A 22,362-nucleotide genomic window follows, 5' to 3' on the forward strand; every position below is an offset into this window, starting at 1 on the left:
ACTGACAGTATGCTCAAAATAGGAACAATCACAATTTCCTGTTTCGCGGGTTTCATGTGTCACCTCGTGACATGAGGATCCACACAGAAAAGTCCCTTTAAGTGACCACATTGGAAAGCATGCAGGAAGTCCCGTACTCTGTTATTACAGTACAGTATTTTAAAATGAAATTTCAAAAGTGGCCTGGACAAAAATGATGGTGCCCTTGTTGGACAATATTTTGTGCAATCAAAAAAATACTTGCTTAGATCAGGGCAGAATAGATTGTCCCGTGCAGTATGTAGTTCCCAGCCTTTTTTTTTTTCCTCAGATGTGTGTTTTGGGTCAGCTTTCTGATAATGTGGTCAGCCACATGCATTCATGATAACACTATCCATTTTCTGTAGCGCTTTATATTGTGGGAGGGGGGGGGGGGGGGGGGTGCTGTTTTTAATGCTAACCCAAACCCATATGGAAAGTCCCCCTGAGTTGGATGCCCAACGCCACGGCCCCTTGGCCCCCTTTTTCATACTGCACGAAATTCAGGTGTATGAACCACTAAACTGTGACATTCGCAAGAACAGTGATTACAATTATCTGACTTGAGTCTGAAAAGGAAAAAAAAAAAGTACACTTGTTTTATTGCTAAAAGTTTAATGGGTAAATCGGTAAATGATGACGCATGACTACAATACAAACATGACTCATTTAGGACTTCCTTATTATCTCTACTTTTGATTATTATGTCTTAGTCTGTCTTTATGATACAGTCCAATATAATTGTCTGCCCAGGACTCCCTAGAAGAGGTAAACTATGTCAGTGGGCAACTTCTTATAGTAGAATAAAGGCGAATTCAAATCAAATAAAAGATCATTGCGAGTGCTGTCTATTATGTCTGCCGTTGCTGCTGCGCAGTCTGGGGTAGGCCGTGCCGAGGGAACGTCCGTGTCGGATGACCACCAGCTCCGTCTGACACTGGTCGATGTTGACCAGCACTGTGGTGCTTCTCTCCGTGTTCATGAGGAAGAGGACGCTGAAGAGGGCCATCTCGAACTCGGGGCTGGTGCCGATGAAGGAGCTGCCCACAGGTTTCAGCACGCTGTGCCAACTGAACTGGAGGCTCACGACATGGTCGTCCTCGTCGGGCTAAAAGGGATGAAGGTGCTATGTCACGTGATGATGATTATGATGAATGGCCAAATGTTCAGACTTACCAAGTCGTGCTCCCTCGCCTTGTAGCCTTTGTAGTCCAGAACTCTTCCCTTTTCCTGCATGTAGAACTGGATCCAGTTATGGAAACCTGTGATCTCACTGCTTGATTTGATCTCTCCAACAAACACGTGTTCGAAGCCACAGGAGTCAGGGCTGCGAAAATGATTCCACCAAAAAAGTGTGTTGTAAATTTCCATTTTTGGGGGGGTAATTTCGCTGTCTGGGGGGGGGGGGGGGGGGGGGGGGGGGGGCGATGCGGAGGAGCAGAAGCTAGACTCTGAGCTCCTCCCGGAGGACCAAGCTTCTCATCCTATCTCTGAGGGATAGCCCGGACACCCTGCGGAGGAAACTCATTTTGGCCACTTGTATCAGCAATCTTGTTCTTTCGGTCACGACCCACAGCTCGTGACCATAGGTGAGGGTAGGAATGTAAATCGACCGGTAAATTGACAGCTTGGCCTTTCGGCTCAGCTCCTTCTTTACCACAACAGACCGATATAAAGTCCGCATCACTGCAGACGCTGCACCGATCCGCCTGCTGATCTCCCTCTCCATTCTTCCCTCACTCGTGAACAAGACGCCGAGATACTTGAACTCCTCCACTTGGGGCAAGATCTCTTCCCTGGCCCGGAGGGGGCACGCCATTCTTTTCCAACGAAGGACCATGGCCTCAGATTTGGAAGTCCTGATTTTCATCCCAGCCACTTCACACTATGCTGCGAACCGCTCCCGTGATAGTTGAAGATCATGGCTTGATGAAGCCAACAGAACCACATCTGCAAAAAGCAGGGTCCGGTACCCCATAATCCCGAAAGACTCCCAACCACATGTAGACTGGTTGAGCAAACTCCCATGCACCCTCAAGGACCCTGCTGAGGATGAAGAGCTGGTCCACTTTTCTATGGCCAGGACAAACAGCACATTGCTCCTGCTGAATCTGAGATTCGACCCTCCTCTCCAGCACCCCTGAATAGACCTTACCAGGGAGGTTGAGGAGTGCGATCCCCCTGTAGTTGGAAGACACCCTCCAGTCTCCCTTCTCAAAAGGGGGAACCACCACCCCGGTCTGCCAATCCAGAGGTACTGTTCTAATGGTGCCCAGATACCATTATCTATTCCATTACTACTCCACAAAAAACATAAAACCCATCTTCTGTGTGCTCATAATATGCGTGAGGTAATCGTGTTTATTGAATGTGTTCTTACCCGGTGTTCCTCTGTCTGTGGTAGAGGTGAAACCAGATCAGGTGCAGCTGACTCTTAAAATGTCTCAAGTTAGATGAAGACTGTCCTTTCCTCACCAGATATCTGTGAGCATGCTGCAAATCAAACAAACGAAATGAGAAAAATCCCATTTAATGATGTCTGGTGTCAGACACTGCGACTGACTGGCGACCAGTTTAGGGTGTTGTCTGCCTTTCGCCCGAGGTCAGCTTGGATAGGCTCCAGTGGCCCGTGACCCTAACCAGGATAAGCGGTGTTGCAAATGGATGGATGGATGGTGTCGGACACTCAATAATCACAGACAACATCAGACCAGCTCAATACACTACAACCACAGTTTGGCTGATTTAAGTTGGTTGGTCCACTGAACAAAAAATATAAATAGAACACTATTGTTTTTGCTCCCATTTTTCATGAGTTGAACTTGCAGACGTAACACTTTGTCTATGTTCTGTAAACAAAAAGGCTTATTTCTGTTATTTATCTATTCATTTATTTTGTGCCAGATTCAGAATTACGATGTTCATTTGAATCAGTAGTTCTCTTGGTGGAAGTTCACTGATAGTGAAATGGTTCACTCGCCTGACTTCTGCACTGAAAAAAAAAAAGTTTTTAACCTGGACTTAAAAACATTCACACTTGGGCCTGACATCACTTCTGTTGGCAACTTATTCCATTTGTGTGCAGCATAATAGCAAAATGCTGCTTCACCATGTTTGCTTTGGACTCCACTGTGCTCCACTATTTGACCTGAGTCTGTCGATCTCAGAGCGCTACTGGGTTTATATCCCATTAGCATTTATTTCATGTATTCAGGTCCTAAACCATTTAGTGATTTACAGACCAGTAGCAGAACTTTAAAATCTATTCTAAAGCTGACTGGGAGCTAGAGATTTTCAAATTGGATTAATATGTTCTGCCCTCTTTGTTCTGGTCAGAACCTGAGCTGCAGTATTCTGAATGAGCTGAATTCAAAAAGTATTCTGAAAGCAGCTGTTTAATGCTTTTTTTTGGGGGGGGGGGGGGAGTCAAGTCAGAAGCCCATTACAATAGTCAAATATACTGGAGATAAAAACATGGATGAGCTTCTCCTGGTTTTCTTGGCTCATGCAAGCCTTCACTCTGATATGTTCTTCAGCTGGTAGAAGGCAGTTTTAGTAATTGATTTGATATGACAATCGGTCTTTGTTTTTTTAAAGAGACTGACTCCAGGTATTTACTAACAGCAATCCTCTTTTCTTCACTGCCAAAACAATAATCTTAGTTTTGTTGTGGTTTAAGTTGAAGAAAGTTAAGGCTCATCCAATCATCTGTTTTAGACAGTGACACAACACCTCAATATAACTGTGTCATCTGCATAGCTATGATAGTCAAGGTTAAGGTTCTGAAGAATTTGATCCATCGGGTAGCATATACAGGCTGAACATGAGGGGTCCAAGAACTGACCCTTAAGGCACCCCATAAATCATTGCCATTCGATGAGCTTGAACAAAAGTCAAAACTAATCTGATTACACTTAAAAGAAGACTCATCACCGAAAAACTAACTTGTTTTTAGACATTTTTTTTTAGTTCTTTAAAGAAATATTTCAAAAGAAAACAATTTACTCCACTGACAATTTAATTTCTACTTATTTCAAGTAAAAATGAGAATCGAGTGTGAATGTGAGTGTGAATGGCTGCTGTCTTTCAGGGTGCCCGGTGATTGCCTGGCGACTATTCCAGGGGGTGCCCTGCTTCCAGAGTTGGGTAGTGACGCGCTAGATTTTTGCTGTTGTTTTGGCTGCGCATATCGTAACATTAGCACTATTTTATGATCACAAGTAACTGTTAAACATGCATCTTTTGGGGTATGTTATGTTTTCACTCTTTCTCCTTCTCTCTCTGTGTGGATTCACATTCGAACATGTAAGAGGGAGTGCATCCTTGTGAAACCAGATTTATTTGTATTTAAACTTAATTTAACCAGATAAAATACCAGTTAAAAAAGAACATCTCTTGTGCAATGGGGACCTGGCCAAGAAGGCAGCAAGTTAAACGTCAAGTCCAAGTCAATCACATTCAAGTTTGTTTCAGTTGTTTATTTTTGTCTCACCTCTCAAAAAGATACACAAATAAATCAGTTGAGTTGTACAAATTCAAGATACCCTTAATGATGGGAAAACGTTTTAAAATGATATATCTTGGTCAAATTCTTTTACGTCACAAAAACCTGGCATTTGAGGAGGGGTGTGTATACTTTTTATATCCACTGCAGCCTTGTTCCTGTTTTTGTAAACTGACTCCAGTTCAGCCGCGAGGCTTATGAGGACAAGCACTACTAAAAATAAACAGATAGTATAGTATTTGGTAGTTGATAGAACATCCGCAAGCCAATAGCTACAGGCAGCCCCCTCACAAATTCTGGTACAGGTCCAGTTTGCACTGAGCCCGAGACAATGCGGCATTCCACAGCTGCACACAGATGTTACACATGTTTACTGTTCTCGCTCTGTGAAAGAATGTGTCCAGTAAAAATAGGAAACTCCCTCTGGGGTGCAGCTGCAGCCTCACCCAAGATTCAAGAGGGCGGAAAACAATATTCAATACGCAGTGATCCATGGCGAGCAAGCAGCCCACTCGAGCATTTATATTACCAAAAGTTCTGTAAAAATTGTCTCTTTAATTCAGTCGTTATTTCCTCAATTTTGTTGTTGGTCAAAATGTACTTTTTTTTCTCTTTGATCCCATTAAATAATTGGTAAATTGATGTATTGTAAATAAATAAATAAATATATAAAATAAACAATATTAGTAAAATAAGCCTTTTTATAGTTACAGGGTTTCCATACAGTCTCTTTACAATTCAAGGGGGAACTAAACCGCAATCATTTTTATTTTTTATTAATTTTATTTTTTTACAAGAATGCGAGGTATACGAGGTACTGGACCCCCTAATATGGGCTTTTCAGTCCCTCCCTGTACAACCTGTGCTAGAGTTCAGTCCGTAAGTGGGATTTGTTTCCTGTGACTCCACCGCAAGGTTTTTGGGCTGTCCCTTACAGATAGGGTGAGAAGCTCGGTCATCCGGTGGGACTCGGAGTAGAGCCGCTGCTCCTCCACATTGAGAGGAGCCAGATGACGTGTCTCGGAAATCTGGTTAGGATGCCCTCTGGACTCCACCCCGGTGAGGTGTTCCGGGCAGATCCCAGGGACGACGCAGGACACGCTGGAGAAACGCAGTCTCCCAGATGACCTGGGAACTCCTTGGGATCCCCCCGGAAGAGCTGGATGAAGTGGTTGGGGAGAGGGAAGTCTGGGATTCCCTGCATAAGCTGCCGACCCAGTTACCCGACACCAGATAAGCAGCAGTAGTTGGATGGATGGACATTGTATGTGCCCCCACTAGTCTAAACACGGTATCTTGATTGATATTCCGTTTGTGGAATAAGAATTAAAGAGATGAATTCATCAATTTTCATCTATTTCATCGGGCCGCCATGTTGGGCAATATCGTCCTCTGCTATCAACCAAAATTAACATCGCAACTGCTTTCACGTTTGCGTTGTGAATGTCACGTGACCAAACCTGGAAATCAGGACAGCGAGCTCCCCGAGTATGCTGCGATCACTAGTAGAACTACGGGTTGATTACATGGTGGTTTGAACCCAAACATGCAAGAATATTGAGTGACATTAAGTGCAGTTAACAGCAGAGGGCGATATTGCCCAACATGGCTCCACCCTGAGATGGGTGTAAATTGATGCAATTATCGGTTTAATTCTTATTCCACAAATGCAATATTAATCAGTGTACTGTGTTTAGACAGTTACAATTTATTCTTGCCCCCAAATTGTATGTTTCCTTCTCCTTTAATACAATTTTGATAATCACTGAGAACATCGTACAGTACACAGTACTTTTTTTTTTTAACTTTATCAACAAATTACCTGGACCATCTGCCCGTTTTCAAAATTCCAATGTGGCCCTTGAGCATAAAAGCACACCTGGGGTGAAGTGACAGCAAGCAAATAATGCACACACGTCGTCAAAACATGTATGACGTGTACCTTCATGACTTCTGTCTCCAAGACCGCATCCAAGAAAAGGTTGGTCTCAGTCTGCTCCTCGGCTGTGACTCGCTCAGCCACACCAGTTGACCTCTCGTAGTTATCCAGCAGTTTCAAAAGCCCTCAAGAAACACAATATATATATATATATATATATTCTGTTCTCCCCACATCTCAAAAACATGCATGTTAGTTGGGTTGACTGAAGACTCTGAATAGATCATAGGTGTGAATGATTGCTTATCTACTGTATATATTTCCCGTGATTGACTGGCGACCCTTCCAGTGTGAAACTGCTCTTCGCGCAGAATCAGCAGGGATAGGCTTCAGCTCACCTGTGACCCTACAGGACAAGCGCTACAGAAAATTGATGGATGGATCTCACTGTGTTACAGGAAGATCACGGACGTGGTCACCTAAACTGGACACACTGAATTTCTACAGCGACTGGACTGGTCGCCAGCCGATCGCAAAGTGCTACTTTTGGCCTCCTCGTATGCAATTTAAACTTATTAGCACACTGGGGGAAAAAAAGACTTTCTCAAAACAAAACAAAAAAAACATTAAAAGATATTTTCTTCCTAAAATAAATGAAAAAAAATCTACCAAAAGGAACAAGTATGAATTGACTTGATAAGATTCTTAAAATATCGTACATCTTTTTGTCTTGCTGGAATTTTAAGAAAAAAAAAAAACAAAGCTGTCTGAAAATAAGTACAGTAAGAGGTTTTGACTAGAAAAAAGGGGGAGAAAAATGTCCCAATTGAAAAAAAGTAATTGCTCAATTGCCTTACTCCAAGAGACCCATCTTGCCCAACTAGTAGGCATGTGTCACACACTAGTAGCTTCCTAGACCCTACTAGTACCACAAAAATGTCCACTAGTAATTTTGCCTCACAAGTAATATGAAGTTTAATTGCTAGTATGCCAAGTTGTCCTACTAGTGTGCAGAAATATCATACAGTAGAGGAAAAATAATTACTAGTAGAGGTGCAACAATTAATTGATTCATCGATAACTAATCGATTATCAAATGAATCGACAAATATTTTAATAATCGATTAATCGTTTAGAGACCTTGTTGAACACAAATCCTATTAACAGGACATATTCTCCACAAAACCAGACTGATTAGACTTTTTCAAACATCAATGTTTACTTTGGAAAACAAAATTTTTGCCGTTTTTCTGACAAATGTTACGGACCAAAACAGGAACTGAATCATAACCAATTTATGTTTGCATTTTCTACACTGTCAATTTGAAACAAGGTCCCGTTCTTGACCAAAGGGATGGAAATTGAAAAATGTTTTTAACCCCATTCATTGAAAAACTAATTGACAGATACATCGATTATTAAAAGAATCATAAGTTGCAACTTGAAGGCCTAACTACTAGTAAGACACAATCAATCTAGTAGAGTGTTCTGTCGAATAATGGGTCAAACACTTGACCCACTTTACAGTTATGACTTAGTTCATTTCTTTGTCTTAAGACAACATCTCTCAGAAATTCACACACACTTTGGACACAACAGAATAAGAAGGCATCAAAGTTGTCACTAACTGAAGATGGTGGTTGTGTTCCTCATCTTGATCTCGTTGACATTGGAGAAGAGAGGCAGAGAAGCATGATCTAGTACAACTTGACTGCCCTGGCTCACGAACCCTGCTCGGCCCTTACACGAAAAAAAACATACATTTTTGTAATCATCTTGAGAAAGAAAAAAAAAAAGACAATAAGAGTACAGAATGGTAGAGTGCGGAGAGTCTTCATACTTGAACTGAGATGTTGTAGTCTACACCAGGCGTCATTCGATTGGTATCCAGCCTCCACAGCTCATTGAAAAGGTTGGAAAGTTCTTGATTTAAAGCCAATCTATCATGGGAACATTCAGCATGACTTTTTTTGTGTGGATTGTGAAGCAGGGAACATCAACAGATTTGGAGAAGCAAGATATTCCCCATCCACAGCCTGATTTAGGAGAATAGTTGGATGATGTTGGCTCCAAGAATGATTTGTCGCAATTTTATCTAAATTTAGCATTTTTGTTACTCGGTTCACAATGTTAAAAAGCTGTGGGAATATGTTTTGATAGACAATGCTAAAACAGCACAAAAGTCAAGCCAATGCCACATAGCTCTTGATTAAAAACATCATGCGACGTATTTTTTTTTTCTTTTTATCACTACGAGCATCATGTAAGAAACGGTTTTGTGTTGTTCTTTGCGTGTGCGGTCATCAAAATACATTTTTTTTGTACTTTTGTAATTACTTAGATTTCAGTCTACATACGAATCAGTAGTTGTATTTTTTTTAACCAGTCTTTTTTCTTTTTAACACTATCATCTGTATTTGTACTTCAAACCAGAGTATGAGTACTGTTGGTACCTGTGACGAAATGTCAATGCAATGATACAGTACCTGGATGCATTCAGGTCACTGAGAAACACTCCGAGGAGGAGGACTGCACACAACCTATGCAAAAGTTAAAACACGCATTTGGAATGCTTTTCATCAGAAGCGAAGAAACACCTTTAATAAAAAGGTGCAAGAAATACAAATGCGAGAACAAAATACAAACCCCGAAGCCATGATGCGTCTTCCCTCAGCTCCGCCCGCACACTGTTGCGCACCGAGCAGACAATGCGAGAAAAAAAAGGATTGCGCAAAGCGGATCCAAGTTAGGGCTGGATGTCCAAACATTGGCCACCAGAGGGCGCTGTGCCCCATTAGGGGGCTGGGGGGTGGGGGGGGGGAAACTCCAACTGGGAACTTGAACTTCTAAAAACCAAGTTTGCCATGTTTCTCTTTTCAACTTTTCTGCATTTGATGAGGTAATTGTACTGTATTTGAAGTTTGTGTTTTAGGGAGTTATGTAAGATTAAAAAGACTAATCACATTCTTATTTGACCTTAAAAGCCACACTGGTTTGATTTTATAAGATAGGCAGAGGGCAGCACATATTTTACTCCCTGAATAATACTGATATATTTCCAAATTGATTGGTTTTATGTTTCAATATTTAGTAAGGGAGGTACAGTGGACAAAGACGTCACTTAGCACTGTGACTGAGTGCTTTGCGCATCCACGCCGCAGTTCTGAGGCTGGGGATTCGAATCTAGGCTTTGCCCTCCCTGTGTGGAGTTTCCAAAGGCACGAGGGTCATTGCCGACATTGTCCACAAGTGTGAATGTGAGTGGAAATGGTTGTGTATATGTGCCCTGGCTGGCGAGCGGTCTAGGGCGTGCGCCGCCTTATGCCCAAAGTCAGCTCGGATCGACTCCAGCTCACCCACAACCATGAGGTCAAACACCCTAGAAAATGGATAGGTGAGCTCTCCCACGTCTACAATCAAATCTCCAATAAACCCCACTCAGACATTCCAAATGAGTAACTTTGTACTGTACTTACAAATTTGACACAGACCTCCTCAATTTAAATTACTTTATTGATCTTTGAATTAGAAATAGCATGAAATTATCCATCTTCTCTGTCATGTCAGTGGGTGCATTACAGTATATGGTCACTACTGAATACGACAGCTATTTTAAGCGGAAAAGGTGACAGATTTCTATGAAAAAACAATGGAAGTCAAAACGAGAAAAACGCAGCAATGCTTTATATTAATGTTTCAGCTCAATCTGCATTAGGTTTGTACTTTATTGTATGTATTGGTGCAAACGCATGCAGAATATTATTGTTGCAATGTTCAGTGTAATATAAAATATATGACAACTTACTTTGAACTAGACAGGTATTTTTTGTAGAAAAGATAGCAGCTGTCATAGAACTAACTCCCCTTTGTCAATGACGTTCATTTGTCACCTAATCTACACAAAGGAGGTCATTTAAAAGACATTTACATTGGCATAGTTGCGTCTTCTCGACTTTGCGTTTGATAAACAAACACACAAAAAAATGCCAGCACATAACTTAGTAGAAAATATTTCCAGAAACCAGCTGGCAGGCAGTGGCGTTGTCCTAAATGTTCCCTCCGTCCGTCTTTTGGCAGCAATGGAGACACAAATAAGCGACTAACACTAGTTTGATGAAGAACGGTATGGCTCATTACTGAATGGAACGCTAACAAACCACTATTGAGCAAAGAGTGTGCGAGTGTTCTCTGTTGTTTTTCACAGCAGGACCAGGTCACATGGTGCCGACAGTCTCATGCAGTGGAGTCGTCATCTGTCACGCTGAGGTTGGGGGAGTTCGACATCTCCTTGAAAAATTCGTCTTCTTTCAACATGCTCTGGACAAGTGCGGCAAATAGAGAAATTCATATCAACTCAGAGGCTTATTAGAGTCCACTTTCAACGTTCTTGACTTTTTTTTACCGTCAGGTTCTGGATTCCCTCGGAGAAAGCTCCAATTTGTCTGACAGTTCCCTCAGAGTCGTCCATCTGTTGTATATATATATATATATATATATATATATATATATATTAAAAAAACACAAATGTCAAATGCAAATCGTGTAATAAATACTGACAGCATGTTAGTTTTAGAGACTGAAGTGGTACAAGCTCACATGATCCAGTCTATCTAGGTCATCCTCGTAGATCTGGAGCTCAAAGCCTTTTTGAAAACTTCGTCCCTTCGGCATCTCCACGTCCATAGGACACACATACTCCTCGCTCTCCTCCTGTCTTTTCTTCCTCAGACTGCCGAAGTTACCGAACGACAGTTTCCTGGGCTGGTGTGGGAATCAAAAGGGGAACAATTTTAGTGGTGGCCCTCCGATTTACACTCAACGCTTTTTTTTTTTTTCTTTTTTTTTTTTTTTTAAATTTATAACTAAGAAAACCATACAATTACTAAATACTCAGCAACCACAATCTACATATTTGATTGTATTACATGTACCGAAGCTACAAAATGAACCATTATCTAGATGATGTATGTTGACGTACAACAATTTTACTCTTTGCTACGCTTCCTATAAAGACCACCGCATGGTTTCCATCTCAGCTATGGTGTACACAGAATTGAATGATTAAATCCAGTGCGCTCAAAATCCGTCCACTGAATTGAATCGTAGCATGCAAGGAGCAACAGCAGCTGTGAGGTCAGCTAATGACGAATTAGCTGAAAATGGCTGATCCATACGGTGATTAATTATTTGGATTATTTCTTATTTGGCAAACGCAACATTAATCAGAGTACCGCGTTTTGACGAGTGCTGGCACATACAGTGTATTCTTGCTTTCGTTTTTTTGTTTCGTTTCTCTTTAACACAAACTTGTCCAACAAGTACATCAGATAATGAGCCACAAATAGCACAATTTGCCAACTAGTGGAGGAATTAATATCCATCTATCCAGAATAAATGCTCAAATGTCTTGCCATATGAGCAGGCACATGCACAGACATTTTTGGGGGCAGGTGCTCAAGCCAAAAAACCCATCACCAAAATTATTCCTACAATTAAGAAAAACGTGAAGTATATCATGTATTTAACTTAAGTATTTATTTCTGTTAACACAACCAACAGAGACACTAATACAAACAACTCAGCGACATATAGTTAAAAAAACCAAAAAAACAATTAGCAATCACCATCTGGGCATTGAAAAAGGCACCTCAAAATGTGGCTGCCATGCTGTGACATCGACAGTTGAATGCTTTTGCTAGAGGGAGCGGTGGCCTTCGCTTGTAAACAAGCGAGGAAGACTGTGCCAGTGACTTCAGCGACAAAATCAACGTGGTACTGACAGCAATGATGATGATGATGTGTTCTGTCTCGACCGGTTTGAGCCACACGAGATACGATGATGACAGTGGTGAAGGTGCAGTTGAAGTTGTTGGAACCAGTGACAAGTCTGATGGCGAAGATATCGGCCGGTCACAAAACACTGAATGGTGCGTGGACGACTATGTTCTGATGGCTACATGAAATGACTTGCTCTTTGGTTGTTGTTGTTGAAATTAATAAAATTTAAAGAATGATTTGAGAATACGTGATCGTGATTATCTTTTTTTTTTAGATGCTCGTGTACAAACTGTGTACCAATGCCACTTGTAGTTGAGTCTTTGTTTGCTATGAAAACAGACACACAAACAGGCCGGTGCACAGCTAGAGTTTGTGACAGTGTATAAGCGGCTTACATGAGTACATTATAAGAATGTATACTATAATATCAATACATAATTTCATCGATGTTCTAGGTCACAGGTGTCAAACTGGTGGCCAGATCTGGCCCGCCACATCATTTTATTTTTCATTGTGTTCTGGTGTAATACCATTGAGACATTTGCAAGCATTTTTTTCCCCCTTTCCCCCTTTGAAAAGAAATGTAATAGTTGAAAACGACTTGCTTTGCTGAACAAAGACTGCACGAGCGAGTAAACAAAGCAACTTCCTGTCATCTGCTGACGTCGCCCGTCAAACCGGAAGGGGTAACATCGTTGTTTCGGGCGGCAGATTTGAAAGCGAAAAAGTGGCAAAGATTTGACTAATTCAATGTAATTCTGATTGATGACTATGGTAATGTGTATATCAAAATAAAGCAAATTTTTGTTCATGACAGACATATATTTCAGCTCATCCTTCTCATCTTCCCTAAAAACAAACAACAGAGATAATGTATTTGCACAAGTGTACACACCCGGACGCCTCTCTGGTGAGGTGTTCCGGGCACGTCCCACCGGGAGGAGACCCCGGGGACGACCCATGACATGCTGGATAGACTACGTCCTTTAGCTGGCCTGGGAACGCCTCGGGATCCCCCTGGAAGAGCTGGATGAAGTGGCTGGGGAGAGGGAAGTCTGGGCGTCCTTGCTAAAGCTACTGCCCCGCGACCCGACCCGGATAAGCGGTAGAAAATGGATGGATGTACACACCCTCTTAAAAATATATTCAGAATTAAGTAGTCACATTCAGACTCATGTTAAATGGGGGTCACCACACACCTTTCACCATTTAAAGAGCCTCTGATGAACCCCAAATAAATTAAGGTGGGAGCATATGTACAATTCTCCCAAGGTCTCAAATAAATGCAGCTCAAATATCAAAGCTCTTTGGTGGAATTGATGAGTTATTATTATTATTATTTTTAATATTGATGAATGGAAAAAAAGACTGCAGCAAAAAAGGCAGTTTTTTCATCTAAGGCATAAAGGCAGGTGCTTGAGCACCACTTGGAGTCTCGGGGTAAGTTTGGAAATTAACTCCAAGCGCGCTCTCCACACTCCGGAACGCTCGGAAACTCAGAGCGTTGTAGGAATGTGCAGTTCGGTTATTCAGAGCACCACATTCTGGGAGTGCCGCAGCGCACTCCCGCCGCTCTGATTTAGGAGACAGAGAGGCCGGGGCATCAGGCAGGACGAGATGTTTGCAGGCAGAACATGACACATTCAATATGGTGGATGCACTGACGTACCCCTTCCATTGGCCAACACGCTCGCTCGTAAATTCATAGGAAATGGAGCGCGCTCTGTTTTTCTGAACACTGCACTCTCAGAGCGCACGCAGTAAGAGCGTCAGATTGAATTTCCGAACGTACCCTGTGTGTGCACATGCCTGCATATAAGCGTGGACAATTCAAGTGGTCCTACCTTGACCTTGGTGGTGGCAGTCAGCAGAGTATAGTCTGGGTTTTCCAGGCACTCTTGTTTGAGCTGCTGGGCTTCTGAACCGATAAGCAGGTTGAAATGCGTGGCCAAGTGGCGACGCAGCAGCGTCTTGTTGGGAGGGATGTTCAACAACAGTGCCATGGTCTCCACGTTAAACCTTGGCTCCAAAACCTTTAAGACAGACAAACACTCTTAAATGAAATTGATGGGCATCCACAAGATATACTGTTATTTCCCAATAAACAATAACAGCACGCCGTCTCACCATCAAGCCTCCGTGCACACCGCTACCTCTCAGGTTGGGAGCATATTCAGCCAGATCTGCAGAGCGCAGCCACTCCATGACCCTGTGGTTGGTCCACTGGGAAATCTCAGCAGGGGAAATATTGTTCTGTGGATAGAAGAAGAGGGTGACTAAATCAGAACAAAAATGTACAACACTGGCATTAAGCATCATTAATGTCTGTTGGACATGCACCTCATCAGATGGTCTGCGTCGCAAGCAGTTGGGCTCATAGTTGTTGAGTCGCAGCACTTGGATGGCTCTCTTGATACTGAGGTGGTGCAGGACGCTCCCCACCTTCATGGAAAGCAGGTCATCCTGATGAAACAATGACACAAAAATGAAATAATCCACACAATACGATAGAAACAAAGCAAAGTAGAAAGGTACACAGCAGAGGGCAGAATTCTACTGAGGTGGTCTATGTATACAGTCTAAACAAATATATACTGTAAATATAAAAATAACACTTCAGAACTATATTATTCAAGATTGTCATGTATAAAAGTTTGTGCTTCCCGCTATATCGCAGATTTTTATATGAATTCTTTCTTTTTTGAAATTCATTTATTTTTTATAGCCTACAGGCAAGTCTATTATCGTTCAGTGTCAAACCACTGGACTACAAGCAGGCCAGTTTAGTACCCGCACTCTTTTACTACGAAGCCACACTGTTGTAACACGTGCAGAATGTGGTTTGGCATTGTCTTGCTGAAATAAGCAGGGGCGTCCATGAAAAAGATGTTGCTTGGATGGCAACAAATGTTTCTCCAAAACCTGTATGTACCTTTTAGCATTAATGGTGCTTTCACAGATATGTAAGTTACCCATGCCATTGGCACTAACACAGCCCCATACCATCACAGATGCTGGCTTTTGAACTTTGCGTCCATAACAGTCCGGATGGTTCTTTTCCTCTTTGGCCTGGACGACACGACGTCCACAATTTCCAAAAACAATTTGAAATGCGGACTCGTCGGACCACAGAACACTTTTCCACTTTGCATCAGTCCATCTTAGATGAGCTCAGGCGCAGAGAAGCTGGGGGAGTTTCTGGGTGTTGTCGATAAATGGCTTTTTCTTTGTATAGTAGAGTTTCAAGTTGCACTTACGGATGTATCGCCGAACTGTATTTACTGACATTGGTTTTCTGAAGTGTTCCTGAGCCCATGTGGCGATATCCTTTACACATTGATGTCGGTTTTTGATCGAAGGTCACGGGCATCCAATGTTGCAGCCATAAAATTCTAAGTTAATGATTATTTGCTAAAAATAATCAAGTTTATCAGTTTGAACATTAAATATCTTGTCTTTGTAGTGTATTCAATTAAATATAGGTTGTACATGATTTGCAAATCATTGTATTCTGTTTTTATTTATGTTTAACACAACATCCCAACTTCATTGGAATTGGGGTTGTATATATAAAAACGTTTTTATATGGTCTTTCAATTTTGCAGATTTTTAACTATTCCGGGTGAGTGTGGAACATATCACCTATGATAAACAAGCCTTTACTGTAATGAAAAGACACATCCATATTATGTGCCTGTGTGTGCAGTCATGCTTGAGCAAGTGTAGCGCGATCTTTGACTTTATGATTTATTTCTAGTTATTTATTTTTAATATGCAAGGTGGTGCCGTAAGTAAGTTGTGAGTACTAATAGCAGTGTCCACTGTCAAAAACACTCACCACAGTCATGTAGTGCAGCATGCGACCATCGACACGTCCCTCATCAAACTGGGTCTTATACTGTGGCAGCCCGATGTCGTCTAGCCACCCTGCGAGGACGAGCAAAACAGCAAGTCTGTGAAATTTGGATTTTCCGAGAATAGCTGAGTGGACAGCTGGTACTCACTGGTCACCCAGTTGTAGTCCAGCTTTCCCTTGTTGTCCTCTTCCTCTGAGCCAAGAGCCTGCAGAGCCAGCTGCAGCTTCTTCCGGTGCAGCGGATGTTTGATGCCCAGCTCCTGAATAAGAACAGCGAGACAAAAGTGACCGATACATTAGAGTGGTCGTCTTTCAACCTGAAGGTTTGCGGTTCCACGCCCAACCGACCACAACCCTCTAGAAGTATCCTGTACCATGGAAATGAATCCCTCCTCCGTTGCTACTAGTGTGGTGCCATCAGTGTGTGAATGAAATGTTACTTATTTATTATCTTGGTTATAATCCCTCAAGGGGAAATTCAATGCACACTGTCGTATAGTTGGTGTTGTAAACCATACACAGAACCAAATCATATACACGCAGGCATGCAAGGAGATATGTCAGAGTGAAAGGGACACGCAAACAGTGCTGCACTTCTTGAGTTGGGGCCATGGGACTTTGACAGTCAATCAGCAGACTTGCATTTCTCCAACAAGTTGCCATTTTTACATTTTGGCCGCAGTAGGACTTGAACTGTGTCCATCTGGTTTCAAAGTCCATATCAGTACAGTACAGATGAGTTACTGCCGCCCCTATTTTCCTTTCAGGCAATCAGTGTTGGGGAGTAACAAATAAGAAGTAGCGACATTACGTAATTTAATTAGAAAGTTTATGTAATTGTAATCTGTTACATTACTGGGAGAAAATGTGTAATACAATTACAGTGGCTTTTGGAAATTTCCATGATTAAAATTCTAGTTACCGGTACATTTGAAAAATCACAGCAAAAGCTTGGATTTATCAACTTCCTCCCACTAAAGCAGACACTTGTGATTGGTTGTCTCTGGTTTTGTGCTATTGCCAGAGTCACAAACATGACACAGTTTTTCTGAAATATGAACTCGAAGCATCACGCTGTGGTACAATCTACTAATTTATCCGTAATTCTGAAAAGGTTAAATCAGGTACGACTCATAATGTATAGATAAACTTCTGAACAAGTAAAAGACATTGACTTTTGAACAGTTTCATCTTTATAATGGAACATTAATGCCATCACTTACAGTATCTGGGTTGTCAGATGAAGTGCTATCGTCTAAATTGTGCACATTTGTTATTAGGTCAACATGGTATCCGGTTTTCCACATACTGTATATGTAATGCAACAAAGACATTGTTGAAATTATTTATTTCATTATGTTTTGTTATCAGTTTGATGTGGTTAAAAAAATGTGGTTAAAATAATAATCTATGGTTTTAATCCACTTTTTTTTTTTTTTTTGAGGAAACATCCAAGGGTCCTGTTGATGCCTTCATTCAAAATTAATAAAACGTAATCAAAATGTAATTAATTGTATTACTTTGAGGAAGTAACTGAAATAGTTACACAATTACATTTTCAATCAGGGTAACTGGTAATTGAAACCAACTACATTTCCAAAGTAATTTTCCCAATACTGATGGCAATATACAGTACATTATGTCCCATTAATTATTGTCTGACTGAAGTTGACAAACTTTAGTCATTTATTACGTAGAGTGCCTAACAATTTTATGAGACCACAACCACTTGTTTCTTTTAGAGATCATGCTGCATCAAGAAGGCCGATACTGCTGAGTTATTGACGCGTTACCATTTTGAATGGAGATTTTCCAACTGAATTTACAATATTAAACCCAAAATTGAGCCAGCTCACTGGACTTCTCTAAGAAGTGTGAATTTCATAAAGCATTTTGTAAGATTACACCTAACAGGGGGTCCTGTTAGGTCAGAACATGCCACGGGCTATCACTAATTTATGCTAATGGAGTAGTAGTAAAGTCATAATTACAGTAAATATTTGTATGAAAACCAATTCATGAACATAAATATAAAACAATCAGATGAAAAAAAAGCAAGTACGACACTATAAATGCTTGACCTCTTGTGCTGCGTGACAATGCATTCTTACACCAACTCAAACATTTACCCAATGCACGCCGGTACTGTTGTAAAGAAAGCAGCCCCTGTGCAACATTTTTATCATTTTCAATTTGTTAATGGTTTTAAAATATCACTCACATGGGTGTGTCTAACATTTACTATTCACTTTTCATTTGCTGAAAGGCAACCTGTGTTCTACTCCATCTCACCCTCTCCAGGTCCTGTTGGGAGGCCTGAAGCAATGTCTGTCCAGAAGAGATCCACACACGTGCCATGTTCACGTAAAGACCAAGACCTTGCTCTTGCAGCCAGTCACACACCTGGTCCTTCGGCCAGCGTGCGAAGGGAGCGTCCACGTCACTAAGAAACGCCCAAAGTGGCTTAATAGTGAGCTGAAAGAAGTATTTGTCAAGAGGCTTCAAAATACCAATTGTGTGGGTGATTATTGAATCGAACGCTTACTTGTTGACTCGCTGGAAATCCCGAGACCAACCTAGTCTGGGTCCAGCTGTGGCTCGCACCCCCCCCCTTTTAAAATCTCCAACTGGGGGGTTGTCATCAAGGTTAAATGTTGTGGACTGGCTTCTCTTAAGCCTTAAACAAAGGGATAATTTGGCTTTTAAACAAGTCAGTCTGAATCTTGGACATGAATGCTTTAAGTGGTATTAAACTCCTTGGGTCGAGACAAGGTTTATTAGTGTCATAATAATCATCATCATCATAATTCACTCACTTGCCAAATAGTTTCTTAATTCCTTTAGACTTCTTCTTGCCCTCTGGGGTGGTGGGGAGTGTGTGAGTGCTGTCGCTGTTGGCCGACCTCTGAGGCAGCCCGGCCAGATCTAAGTGATCAGTGCCTTGGCGTTCGGTCTCAGCTGTACAGAAAAATAGACACAGAACATCATCGGCATGATAAGAATCCAAATGCATGTCTCCTCTGTGGGGCCAGAAAAGCAGCCAGACTGACACGTAACGACTCCTACAGAGACGTGGCGTTCAAAAGAAAGACTTTGCATGCCGAATAGTTCATGCAGACAAAAACATCAAAGAAAGAACTCAGATGAGAAGAAAAAGAAATGTAGGAGGATCTTTCAGATGCATGATCATTTTGGTTGGATACACATTTGTATTTGGGGTGGGGTTTGGAGTGAAATAAAAGAAAAGCATGCAGGCACGCAGCCAAATCATCATACAACACAATGGTTATGTTTCACAGAGAAGCTGTGACTAGTACAAAGACTTTTGCCATTAGGACACTGCAGCTGCTAAAACTTGAGTTGAGCGATGAATTGAGAAAATTAAGTAGCGTCTTCCATCCTTGCTGCAATGACCAGTGGGCTATACTGTACCTAGCATAGGCGCACTTGCACTGCGGCTGCGGTCTTCATGTGTTACATACACACACAAAACATCAGAGGTACCCAACAGAAAGAAAAACAAGACAGACAATTCATGATTGAAATACCGAAAGATTGGAGAGTAACTAACACTCGAGATTACACATACAGGGGACAAAGGGCATACAACACAAACGGACTTGCACAATCAAATGAAAACCCCAGTTTGCAGCCTGTGTGTAGTATATCCCATGGGTGTGTCTAAAAATGGTCCACAGTAGAAGAGAGACCTGCACTTTCAGTCAACTTGCTACCTTGCTTTGCACTTACCAAGATTCTGGGAGCTTCCGGTCTTCTTGCCACCGCGCAGCTTGAAGAAGCCCTTCCCGAAAGATGAGCGGGCCTTTTTGGAGCCAAAGCTGTCGTCTTCTGTGGTCATGAGGGAGGCTGCCGGGGAACTCAATGGTGGCTTCTCACCTATTTGAATGATGTCCTCACATGTATTCTTGGAAGACACACACACACACACAACCCAGTGTATATCATGTCTGCACAAACTGATCTGCAACAGTAAAATTTGCAAAAATAATTATTATGCTGCGGCACGGTGACCGACTGGTTAGAACGTCTGCCTCACAGTTCTGAGGTCCGGGGTTCAATCCCCGACCCCGCCTGTGTGGAGTTTGCATGTTCTCCCCGTGCCTGCGTGGGTTTTCTCCGGGCACTCCGGTTTCCTCCCACATCCCAAAAACATGCATGGTAGCTTCATTGAAAATTCTAAATTGCCCGTAGGTGTGAATGTGAGTGTGAATGGTTGTTTGTGTATATGTGCCCTGTGATTGGCTGGCAACCAGTTCAGGGTGTACCCCGCCTCCTGCCTGATGATGGCTGGGATTGGCTCCAGGACTCTCGCGACCCTTGTGAGGATAAGCGGCTCCGAAAATGGAGGGATGGATGAATTATTATGCTACTAATGAATGGCTTCAGAGATAACGCAGGCAAATAAACAACATAGCAAACGGATGTGAAATATAATTGCCATTTACAAAATAATTGGTAAATAAAAAGGTTCCTTGGTTTACTATGGAATTTCGTTACAACAGTGGCGCTGTAAGCCCAATTAAGCATGCAAGTCAGAAATGTACTAAGACAGTAGTTAAGTCAAATTACGGTAAATGTATGAATATTACTTTAAGGCCATGAATATATACACATTTGTTAAAGTCAAAAACAGTACGTATGTGAGAAAACAGCGTTCCTTCTTACGAATTCCTACATCACTGCGCAAACAAGTTCAATGCACACCATTTGAAATATTTAAATGACGTATGTTGGGACCATAGCAAATCGAGGATCCCCTCTAAAACTGTTAACATTATTTTCACTGGAGTGTATGTTACCTTCTCATTTTTGCTCCTTTCTACTAGCTCATGGCTGACAGACTTGCTTGTATGTTGACTGCTGTAATGACAAACAGATGAGCACAGGTAGTTTAGAACAGCAGCAGTGTGGCACTAAAAGCGGTGTCCGAGTTATGACTTGAGCTTTGTGTACAAATTTTGGCGTGGGCACATGCATGCACGCAGTGACTACATTACATATTTACTGTATGTCTCATTAGCACAAATCATACATGAGAAAATGCAATGCTTAAAATAATAATAACTTTGACCATGAATAAAAGACCCAAACAGACATGTAAAAAGTCTTTAAGGAAAACTATGTGCTCTTTTGTAAGGGCTGAGCACCCTTTGCCTCCCGCATACAATAACTAGAACCCTGCACTAAACTTTCTTTTTGTGTAGGGATAATAACTTTGTAATGTTTTACCTATGTATATCTGAAGGTGCAGATTCTGTGACTTGTTCAGGATCAGAAGGGCTGGATGTGGTTGAAACATCGTCACACAGCCCATTAAGGATCTCCAGCTGCACAGAAGATGAAAAGAAAATAATCAGAAAACACACGCACACAACCATAAATACACTGCCGATGCCAACTTCCTTTAAAGGCCTCCAGCATAAACTGCACACAGAGAGAAATGATGGGATGTCAATGCTAATTTTAAACATGTGACGTGTGTGTGACTTAATGACTATTGTAGACTAATGGGAATGAAGTTCAATCATGCTCGCACTAATTGACATTTTAGTGCATGATGATTTAATGCAGTGGTTCTCAAACCTTTTATACCTTGTACCACCTCAAAAAATACTTGGCTCTCCAAGTACCACCATAATGACCAACATTAAAAAACAGTAGCTTAGTTGGCCCAATTTGACCATCAATGCTGCGCTTAAATATAGGGGGGGGGGAGGGGGGGGGGGGGAACTGCACACAAATAATGATTCAATTAAAATTAATTGCACACAAAAGTGAAATAAAAAATGTGAAAACTAAATTTTTGAAACCATTAAATGCAAACCTACATAAAGGTAAAATACAACTGAACTGTACTTAACCAAATATGTTTGGTACTGTATAATTTTTTTAAATCCACTGTTTTATTATGCGCACTTTGAACACTTAGTCCAGTGATTCTTACGCATACCACTAGAGGGAAGCCGCGTAACAATTGTGGTACTTGGGGGTGGTACTTTGAGAAACTAGTTTCAAATACACACACTGTATATGGCGGTACACGGTCTTGTTGAAAGAAAAATTAATCATATCACACTATGCCAGACTACCACCGAGACATGCGAGTTTATCTGGATGAGAATTTGCAAGGACACTGGCTAGGACGAAGAGGTGCAGTTGAGTTCCCCGCATGTTCTCCTGATTTAACACCTGCAGACTTTTTCCTAAAGGGGACCCTAAAGGAAGTTGTGTATTGCAAGAAACCAACTGCATTGGTGGTAAAGAAAATGAAAATACATGTGCAGCACTTTGGCCAACGTTACCCAA

The 22,362-nt window shown here is 41.6% G+C and overlaps 2 protein-coding genes across 5 annotated transcripts in view; both read right to left on the reverse strand.

The window, feature by feature from the left end:
• Positions 1 to 613: 613 nt before the first annotated feature.
• On the reverse strand, positions 614 to 9,152 carry endouc (endonuclease, polyU-specific C). Its single transcript, XM_061772749.1, has 8 exons — positions 9,048 to 9,152; positions 8,888 to 8,941; positions 8,242 to 8,341; positions 8,030 to 8,141; positions 6,465 to 6,586; positions 2,399 to 2,511; positions 1,195 to 1,345; positions 614 to 1,126 (listed from the first exon to the last, which is right to left on the reverse strand). Exons 1-8 carry the CDS (start codon positions 9,056 to 9,058, stop codon positions 851 to 853), a joined length of 939 nt encoding a protein of 312 aa, XP_061628733.1. The 5' UTR covers positions 9,059 to 9,152; the 3' UTR covers positions 614 to 850.
• Positions 9,153 to 9,896: 744 nt separating this feature from the next.
• The window catches only part of ppfibp1b (PPFIA binding protein 1b), a 35,932-nt gene continuing 23,466 nt past the window's right edge, over positions 9,897 to 22,362 (reverse strand). For 3 of the 4 annotated variants that reach the window (XM_061772740.1, XM_061772742.1, XM_061772743.1), the window contains 15 exons: positions 21,286 to 21,383; positions 20,856 to 20,916; positions 19,786 to 19,960; positions 19,468 to 19,500; positions 18,852 to 18,993; positions 18,581 to 18,712; positions 18,328 to 18,478; positions 16,184 to 16,295; positions 16,018 to 16,106; positions 14,520 to 14,642; positions 14,307 to 14,432; positions 14,024 to 14,212; positions 10,998 to 11,162; positions 10,804 to 10,869; positions 9,897 to 10,718 (listed from right to left, as the gene is read on the reverse strand). In XM_061772740.1, the coding sequence (XP_061628724.1) occupies positions 10,635 to 10,718; positions 10,804 to 10,869; positions 10,998 to 11,162; positions 14,024 to 14,212; positions 14,307 to 14,432; positions 14,520 to 14,642; positions 16,018 to 16,106; positions 16,184 to 16,295; positions 18,328 to 18,478; positions 18,581 to 18,712; positions 18,852 to 18,993; positions 19,468 to 19,500; positions 19,786 to 19,960; positions 20,856 to 20,916; positions 21,286 to 21,383 (1,746 nt within the window). In that variant the 3' untranslated portion in view covers positions 9,897 to 10,634. The remainder of the gene's footprint in view (positions 10,719 to 10,803; positions 10,870 to 10,997; positions 11,163 to 14,023; positions 14,213 to 14,306; positions 14,433 to 14,519; positions 14,643 to 16,017; positions 16,107 to 16,183; positions 16,296 to 18,327; positions 18,479 to 18,580; positions 18,713 to 18,851; positions 18,994 to 19,467; positions 19,501 to 19,785; positions 19,961 to 20,855; positions 20,917 to 21,285; positions 21,384 to 22,362) is intronic. The other variant, XM_061772741.1, reaches the window with a different exon arrangement.

This window comes from Phyllopteryx taeniolatus, chromosome 5 (assembly GCF_024500385.1).
Source record: "Phyllopteryx taeniolatus isolate TA_2022b chromosome 5, UOR_Ptae_1.2, whole genome shotgun sequence".
NCBI classification, from domain to species: domain Eukaryota; kingdom Metazoa; phylum Chordata; class Actinopteri; order Syngnathiformes; family Syngnathidae; genus Phyllopteryx; species Phyllopteryx taeniolatus.

Excerpts from the sequence above, each read along its gene's own strand:
- endouc (XM_061772749.1), bottom strand. Across the intron at positions 8,142-8,241 it reads ACTACAACATCTCAGTTCAA|GGCCGAGCAGGGTTCGTGAG; the intron begins GTATGAAGACTC and ends TTTTCGTGTAAG. Across the intron at positions 1,127-1,194 it reads AGGCGAGGGAGCACGACTTG|CCCGACGAGGACGACCATGT; the intron begins GTAAGTCTGAAC and ends CATCCCTTTTAG.